The 9,191-nt window shown below is 43.6% G+C and overlaps 1 protein-coding gene across 2 annotated transcripts; it reads right to left on the bottom strand.

Moving 5' to 3' along the window:
* Positions 1-920: 920 nt before the first annotated feature.
* On the bottom strand, positions 921-8,625 carry LOC125554873 (putative zinc transporter At3g08650). Of its 2 annotated transcripts, XM_048718262.1 has the most exons (7): positions 8,357-8,625; positions 7,568-8,136; positions 5,670-5,954; positions 3,202-3,421; positions 2,137-2,186; positions 1,950-2,047; positions 921-1,866 (listed from the first exon to the last, which is right to left on the bottom strand). In XM_048718262.1, the coding sequence occupies exons 2-7, from the start codon at positions 7,973-7,975 to the stop codon at positions 1,053-1,055; spliced, it is 1,875 nt and encodes a 624-aa protein (XP_048574219.1). In that variant the 5' UTR covers positions 7,976-8,136; positions 8,357-8,625; the 3' UTR covers positions 921-1,052. The 2 variants fall into 2 exon arrangements, with proteins under 2 accessions (XP_048574219.1, XP_048574225.1); XM_048718268.1 differs by lacking the exon at positions 3,202-3,421 and having other exon boundaries at positions 2,137-2,265.
* Between the last annotated feature and the right edge of the window lie 566 nt (positions 8,626-9,191).

Below are 9,191 nucleotides of genomic sequence, written 5' to 3'. Positions count from 1 at the left end.
ATTTTGATAGATAGTATATACTACCTCCGTGCCAAAATAGATGACTCAAATTTATACTAAAATTAGTACAAAATTAAGTTATCTATTTTGAAACGAAGGGAGTACAACATAAAAAACACGAGTGGTGGTAACTACCACTGGTGGTAAGAAATATTTGTCCTATTCTGCTAATATTAGTATAATAGTTATTTTACACACACTTTTGAACTACATGTTCAATACAAGTGCACGACATTGTTGAAGTAAGAGTACTACAGTATTGAGACGAGTGAACTTCTCATCACAGAAAACTGCACATGCCTTCGCTGTTGGAAAGCTATGAAATAGGTGAAACTTCCCCATGTTAAAAACTTTTCAAGATTTGTCATAGTTTAAGAGCAGTTTTAAAAATTGTACAGTGCACGACAAGTGGCAGCGAGCACATTTTCATGATTTTTTCTAAACCGCTCGTCGGATTGAAGCAAATGATACACGCCGTTGAAAAGATATCGCCGTTGGAAAGAACATACGCTCACTGCCACTCATCATGCGCCGCACAATTTTCAAAATTGATCTTAAACAGTGATGAATCTCGAAAAGTTTCTGACTGCTTGCAAAGCTATTATAAAATGACATTCATGAGCTTTCTTGAATGTCATTCCGTGATGAAACTTCATGAATGTTCAACGACAAAACTTTGCAAGCACTCAAAATATTTGACAAGTTTGAAAAAAAAACATGTTTTTTATTACTATTGTTCATAAGAGGACTTTCGAATCAGCTCTCTCTCTCGTATGCTTTCTTCTCCCCGAAGCTCTCACCTGTTCTGCTCGTGCTCAGCCATCATACTGAGGCCAAGGGATATTACACCTAAATGAACATTCACCAAAGTAGCAGGCGGTCTTTTCTTTTGTGTTGTGGTGGCACAATTTGCAAGATTATTCCAGGCAAAATCACTGTCTAATGTTCGTTTCCCTTTCATCACTTTGTTCATACAAGGAAAGGATATCCCTCTTATAATTTCAGTATTATCGTTACATTGATGTTACATGTGACTATCTGACAGGAACACATCATGTGACCGCTTCTGGAGCTGAATTGCAGTAAGGGGTGTGCAAGCAGATGAATCTGGTGGACATCAAGCACACCCAAGCAAAACCAAAACCTATCAGGAGCCCGCAGACGCTGTTCCTCGCGTCCAGCCGCAGCGAGCGTCTGAAGACACGGCCAAAGCTCGGGATCAAAGCCCCGCATGCAATCACCATCCAATAGTCCAGTCCATCATAGCCAATCTTCGCAAGGATTGCACCAATGGCCGCGCTTGGTCCCGCAAACCCGGTCAGAGCTGCAGCTGCCAAGGCTCCTCGCCAGCTATCAGTGGCACCATATACACAACTAGCAACAGCAGCACCCCGTGGTAGGCCGTGAAGAGAGACTGGAAGAACCATGTAGCGGCCTAGACCAGATGCCTTGCGTGCCGCCACACCAAGTGCAAGCCCTTCGGCGTAGGCGTGAAGGAAGACGCAACCGCAAGCAAGGAGCGATTGCTGTGTGAGGACACTAAGAGAGAGCCCGCTGGAAGATGTAATGACATTGACGGATGATTTCTTGTGTTTAGCAACCATAAGGATGCTTGCTTCCACGAGATGGTAGAAGACGGAACCTCCTAGCAGGAGGAACAAGGTGGTGAAGAGACCCATCTTTAAGGACATCACAAGTTGCAATGGCCTCCATGAAGCAAGACGGAAGGCAATGCCAGATGCTACACCAGTAAGAAGAGGGTGTGGCATGTTGAAGGCAAGCGAGAACGCGACAAGTATAATTCCTCCAAAAAGTGGACCAAGACCAAATACAAGTGATACCAAAAAGCCTGATGTATCTTCCAAGCTAGATCAGAACAAATCAACAGCATCAGTTGAAAGTTGTACTAGTCCAAGTAAGATCCTTAAATAATATAAGAGGCAACTTACCCGTGGCCATCCGTGAATCCCTGAAGCACGGTACTTAATGTTTCCATAAAAGCAACAGCAAGTGTTCCAGCAGAGGCTACTTGAGATGGAGTCGCTTCCTGCATGTAACACAGAAATACTCAGAGATCCTTCCGGAGCAAAACAACAACTTCAGTTAACAATTTCTTGATGACGAAAGGGTAGTCACCTTAAAAGCATCAGGAAGAACCTCTGCAATAACAATCCATATCATGCACCCTGCAGCAAAACCAGTACAGAAAGGAAGCACCTTCTGAAATGCATCGGCACAAAGGAATGCAGGCACAGCAACAATTGGCTATATTTACCAAGGAAAATGAAACAGGGTCATCAGAGTGTAAAGAAAAGAATGTAACTCAAAAGTGGAGATCAACTTTGAAAGCTGTTGCAGATAAGCATATGAGCATTTCATTCACAAAGTAATACTAAGAAAAAGTTGCACGTGTAAACAGCAGTGGCTGTCCTTTTTAAGAGAAGAAAATAGTACAGAATTTATTTGTACAATGCCAATAAATAAATAGTGATTGTCATACGATTTAGTATTTAAGATCCTTTGTGATGCCATTTCTCTAATTGCGCTTCTTTGAGATGTTTGATGAGCTCGTTTCCACACAAGTTCATTATAAATGTGACTCCTCTCCAAGATGTGAAATGTTATTGTTGATTTGTCAATTAGGTTAGGGAGGAGTTTGGAGAAACTTTTTGAGTCACAGACGGTTACCAAACTAGTATGTGAAGCACTTAGCCTTATTGGACTACAAAAAATGGCAACAAAAATAGTAAATTACAAAGAAGTATGACATGACAAAGAAAGCACTCCTGCTGCGAATACAAATATAGTACTAGTACTCACCAGTGAATCTACCACTGTGATTCATTATGATATTTCAACAATTCAGAGTCTGAGGTCATTAAAATTTAAAATTTCACAGGAAAAATATAATCATTTTATGATTCATGAGAGTGTGCAAAGCTATGGTGCATGTCAACTGTACTTAGGAGTTAGGACCTTAAGTCTTTCACCACTTTCTAGCACACATACATAAACCAACATACTGTTTTGCACAAGCAAACAAATAAGCAACACACATGGACACAAAAACAAACATACAAAGAAAAACGATACTAGTTAATTTCACAAATGGATTCTCTTGTTCCAGCTCAAAAATATTTTAAATGAGGGTTTTTAATGTGGGTAGGCGATTTGGCTCGGGAGTACAGATGAACTTCGTACCTGGACCTTCAAGTTTGAGTGTGGGGTGTGTGCCGAAATTAATATCATGTAAGATAAGGTGGAGTGGAAAATGAGGTATTGCATTCAGCTTATCGCGATGGGGTATGTCTAGCCCGCCAGCCAACAGAAGCGCTGGGTTGTAAATGTTGCCTGCAACAGTGCTTGCGGCTTTCTTGACGTCCCAACTTATGTACTGCTGGTGCACGAAAATGAGTCCTGCCTGGACAGTGGTACAGAATTTTTTGGTAAGGCCCAAGAGTTGATGAACGTGGTTGCATGGGCCAAACTAGAGAAGAACACATGGTTAAGCATCATGTAGGGTAAGGTGGTCGAGAACTGTGTAAACAGAGCCAGTCATCTTCAACCTTGGGCTGGGGCCATTTTTTGGTACTAGGTGACCTGGCAATTGGTTCGGGTTTGGTCAGGTCGACCTCAACCAGACACATGCCCGAACCCACTATCGGGTTCATCCCAAACCCACAACCCTACCCATGGGTCTAAGTTTAGACCCATGCCCAAACCCATCAGGTAATTTGACCCAATTGGGCACCATCAGGTGAGCATTGAAGAATAATTATCATACTTCACATTTATCTCTGACCAACATTCCATAGAATAAGGATATTTTTTGTATGTTAAAATTGTTCCTTGCAACACCGCCTACAGGGCTTGCCCATCCCTATCTCGTTAGCTACTCGAGGTTGTTACTTGCTTTACATGAATTGGATGCACCAGGGTCTTGGTGCCATGCAACTGGCACATCTCCTATGGACCGATGACTGAGCAATTTTTGGCCCATGAAACTTGATTTGTGTGGATGAAGAGAAGAGCAAAGGACTAGAGATGCATACACGTTGTGTTAGTCTTGAACTTTTGGCCTACTTGCTGTACTTCTTTTTTGCATCGTACTTGATGTACATTGTTGGCTTGCGTTTAAATAATTGTACAGATTTACTACCCATTATAGAGTATACAGTGTATATTTTTTCTAAAAATACTTCTTATATAAAATGAAATATTTATAATTAGTAAGAATAGTTAATCAGGTTACCCATAGGTATGAAGTTATGCACATACCTACCCACGACTAATCGGGTTACTACTGGGTGAAGTCGACAACCCATACACTACCCATTCGGGTCGGATGCACCCATGGGCGCCTGAACCCATGAGCATGATTGCCAGCTTGATGCGGGTGTGCAGCTACCATGGAGTTTCCCCTAGGTCTAGCCAACAGGTATGTGCCTTGATGTGTATGGTGCCTGGATTATGTTTAGGATGTAATCTTTTTGACTCATCATGTGTTAGCAGCCTGCCAATATTTGGCGATGTGACGTAGAGAGATTGGACGGTTCTCCGGTTTGTGATGATGCCGACAGCCTACAGGGTTGCCATGCACCTTCCCCGACACTTGCCTTGGCCCTTGTGGGCAGGCAGGATCTGCGAGGAAGTTGCAGAAGGTGAAGGTTGGGTGGACCATGAAGAACTTGAGGACCTTGACGGGATACAGAAAGGTGTGGAGGAACATAGATTGGCAATGATTCATCGACGGGAGACAGCGAGCCGGCGGTACCTGCAGAAACGACAGGGAAAATGGACCCTCAAGCCTCCAGGTGGAAAAAGAAGTATGTTCCAAATGCTTCAGTCGATGAATTGTTCACCTATTTGTACAGATTTCTGAAACGTACCATTCCATACAAGGGGAAGACAAATTAGGCCGCAATCTGAAACCACTTGAGTTTAGATGAGTTCTCACATACTGAAGTACAGAACAAAACTGCAGTTTTTAACTTCAGGGATTTTGTGAACCATGCGCCAAAAAATTAAGTGGGTACCAATTGTGGCATAATGTAAGTCAAGTGCAGTAGTGTCATGTCAGTTGATGAGTCCAACTTGCTCTTGCAGAGTGGGGAGGCACCCTAAAGACCACACAGCTTGTCCTAACAAGGTGTATATGATTAGAACGCTGAAGGAAGAAGACACCATGGACTCGGTATAGCCAGATTCAGGGGAGGAAGAAGGTGTTAGCTGGGAGGCTGGTTGGGTCTTTTAATTACTAGGGAACCTGCTGGCATTCACGGCAAACCACCACGTCGGTCCAGGTGTGAGTACTACGCGGTGAATGAGCATCAAGCTGCTGTCTGTACTGACACAGAAGAAATGGAGCAGCCTGTATTAATGTCTGGTACATGAGGCCTACCACTGTTCAATTTTTTTGTAAAAAGGACGAATATGCACTGGAATGCAGCTACGGTTAACAATCTCAATAAGAATGAAGGGTCCAGATTCCAGACTCATCTGGACCTGGGAGCCAAACCGATTATCCGATTCAGTATTATTTTTCTAGTTAAGAAATAAGGAATTAATATAGCTAAAAATTGATGAATGTTCCATGACTGAATGAGGATGATGCGTGTATCAAATAATACTTTCATATTTCCACTCGATGACAGCAAAAGAAAACGCACCTGTGGTAAAGATGTTATGATACTCCATAACATTGCTTTTTGTGGGGAGACACCCCTAGATGATAGTACCATGCTTACAGCCAGGCCTTCAGGTATGTTGTGCACTGCTATAGCTATAGTAACTAAAAGACCTTGAGATAATCCTTTTGACCCAACAAAGGAAACACCAACACCAGAACCCTCGCCAAAAGAATGGAGTGTCATTATTCCAACAACAAGAATAACTTTACTTGCATCTGCACCTTTTATATCCAACATACTTACTTCTCCATGTTGCTCAAGAATCTGTGATCAACGAAATGAAAGATACTGTATCATCTAAAGGAAAATATAACCAAAATGAATGGAGCAAAATATATTCGCTAATGCTGAAAACACAGCTAGCATCCTGAGCTGATATGATGCTAAATGCGGTTAACAAGTTTATTCTAGTGGCAATTCAGAACGTTGAACTGGCACAGCAATATGCACATCAGCAATGCATTGACATTTAAGGTTTCAGCTCAGGTAACCAGAATAATCTTATCAGCAGTCTAATTCTTTTAAAGCAAGATAAGCCTACATGAGGGTAGTTACTATTGTAGACACATAACGAGTACCATGTTCACATTAACCTACTTAGGCATGAAAATGGCAGCACTGCCAATAGACCCGCCAAGCCAAGCCCGCCAGCAAAATAATCACGAAGTGGCTCTTTGTGGGCAACTCCTAAGTTAAGTGGGCACTTGCGGTTGCGGTGGAGCTACATGAGGCACAACGTTAGCTGGTAAGCCCGCATATGAGCACTCAACATTAGCTGCAGTACAACCAAACATACACTAACAAACCCTTTGAAAAAATATATTCGCCATCACTTTCTGTCAAAAAAACACACTAACAGTACCAAGTTGTAGAGTGTAGACTTGTACTCCCTCTGTCTCATAATATAAGAACGTTTTTAACACTAGTATAGCATAAAAACGCTCTTATATTATGGGACAGAGGGAGTAGTTACATAGAGTATATATAGCTAGCTCTCTCTTTACGGTTTTGCATATACGTGTCCATCCTTTCCTGCTACAGTGGCCATTCCTTTCCTGCCACGTTAGCTGTATGCAGCATACCACTTCCCAGCGGTACAGGGCCCATCAAGGGCATGCACTCGGCATAGAGGCTGATGCTCAACGTTGACGAAACAGATCTGTACAAGGTCATGCCGACGGATGTTCATCGGCTGGTTCAAGGAAAATATGGTCTCATTCTACACCCGTTCGAGGCGAGTGAGCACCACCGAAAAAGTTTGCTCTGCCAGGAGGTATTACCGTTCGCGAACTGTGTGGCCAAAACCTGGGAATGACCAGCATTGAGCATCCCTCGACAGAAACATCAGACGAGACACGCGTAGGAAGCTGCATGCTGCTGACCACTTTAAGTGGGTTTGTCCACCAAACTGGAATAAATGCTGTGAATACCAACCGCATCTAAGCAGCTCGCACAATGCCCACATAAACAAATTTCAGCCAGAGCAGACTAATGTGTTCTGCCCGCTGGACGTGGCACTTCATCATGAAACCTAATGATTTTGTTTAATTCTTTCACTGAAACATCCCGCTGACTTGACTAGTGCACTTCCTTCAACTGCCTGCGCTTCAGACTTAACCCTGGCAGCTACAAAAATTGTGGATCCAAGACTATGTAAGTAGGCTCATACTGCTAAACCATCAGCATGCTGACAGATACTTGGACAGAAGAAAGCCATCTCGGAGTAAACTAAAGTTTTTTCTTGAGCTAGAGCATACATCATAGGTGCCTTAACTAGTTCTTTCGACTATAATAGCTGTTTATATCTGGCAATAAATTAGTCGATGTAAATGATCAATGATATCGCTAAACGACAAAGAGTATGAAGCAAGATTTACCTTCTTGCAAAGCCAAATAAAGATCCCTCCACTCAAAATCCCAAAAACAACCCAACTCCCACTGCCATACATCTGCCCTTCCTGCACAAGATCAAAACTTGCTGCCAACATCACCCCAGCTGCCAACCCATTGCAAAGGCCCGCCCATTGGGCCTCTAGCTCCAGGAAAAAGAAGGGAACTGCTCCCAGCCCTGTTGCTGCAGCCATCGCAAGCGTGGACCATGCAACAACATACACCGACACCCTTCCACTTTGGGACACATCATGTCTACCAGCATCCTCTAGCTTCAGATCTGGTGCCTCCTGTGTTACACGCACATGACCAACCTCGGTCTGGGCAACCGCCGAAACTTCCCCAATGAGTAGGAAGAGCAGGCAGACTAAAACCACTCCGACTTTTCTATCCATGGTTACTTGTGCTTCAGATATTCAGCAAGCTCATAAGCCCCGGACAGAATCAGGGCATTGGCCATAATAACAAATTCCTCCAGTAGTTACCTCAACACCCGTTTCAGTCTTGCAACAAATTATTCATGATTCCTAAATGCAACTGCAAGAAAGCTCCAATCCTGCAAGTCGACATTTGACACGGTTAGATACAACAAACAGTTCACGGATTGAAGAAAAACTTTCCCCCGTGAGCGACAAGCTAAGGACGCCAAGATTCGGGTCAGGCACATCCATGACGACGCCCACTCCACAACAAGCCGGTCCAGCAAGTTAATCCAAGGAAAGATCCAAGCTTTACGCAAGAAACCAATGCCAGGGCGTGGAGCATAAGTCAATTACCTCGATTCGTGGGTGGATGCGCTTCCAAAGAACCTCCCAATTCGACCGAATGGAGGGGGCCGAATTGGGGTGTTCAATCGGTAGCGGCGAGCCGCCGGACCAGCAGGATCAGTGGAGCGTGGAATCGGTGGGATCTAATGGTGAAGAAACCCGAGAGCGGAGAGGGAAGAGAGGATATAGGGAGGGCTGGCAGCTTGCGGCGCACACGGGTCTAACTACGTGACGGTCGGTCGCCGCAGGGAGATGTGCGATGCGTTCGCAGTTGAGATGTGTTGCGACGGCACGTTTCATGCCACAGCTGTAGCGTACTGTCGTTCAGCGCGCCCTTTACTTTTTAAGAGAATTCCTTATTTAACACGGTGTTAAATTTTGTTTCCCTATTTGACACCGAAAAATATTTTCTTCCCTATATAACACTGTGTCTAAATTTTATGCCCTTTATAACACTCTCGTCTATTTTAAGCTTTAAAGGTGTTAATTGACATATGAAAAGACCTTTTTACCCCTATATTGTATATGATAAAAAAATTCATAGATACTAGTACGTGCTAATAATCTCCGGCCGACTTGGTTTGTTGTATGCGGCTAACTTTAGCGGACTAGCTGCATGTTTGCTGTCCAGCTGGTTCGGTTCATAGCTGCGTGAGCCAACTTGCTGTGTGGGCGCGTTTTGTGCAGTGGGGAGTGTGAGCGGCCGCCGTCCTTCTTCGTGACCCCGGACTCATGTGTACTTCGTTGGTTAATCAGCTAGAGATTATTTAATGCGTGTGCCTGACATGGCATCGGGCAGTATCAATAAGCACGGACTAGATATTACTGTACAGTATACGTATCT

The sequence above is a fragment of the Triticum urartu genome, chromosome 1 (assembly GCF_003073215.2).
Source record: "Triticum urartu cultivar G1812 chromosome 1, Tu2.1, whole genome shotgun sequence".
In the NCBI taxonomy this organism is placed as follows: Eukaryota; Viridiplantae; Streptophyta; class Magnoliopsida; order Poales; family Poaceae; genus Triticum; species Triticum urartu.
This window is presented reverse-complemented; position numbering and strand designations above follow the sequence as displayed.

Excerpts from the sequence above, each read along its gene's own strand:
- LOC125554873 (XM_048718262.1), bottom strand. The coding sequence starts at position 7,975 with ATGGATAGAAAAGTCGGAGTGGTTTTAGTCTGCCTGCTCTTCCTACTC. Across the intron at positions 5,955-7,567 it reads TTATTTGGCTTTGCAAGAAG|ATTCTTGAGCAACATGGAGA; the intron begins GTAAATCTTGCT and ends CGTTGATCACAG. Across the intron at positions 3,422-5,669 it reads TCATAACATCTTTACCACAG|GCAGGACTCATTTTCGTGCA; the intron begins GTGCGTTTTCTT and ends ACCACTGTCCAG.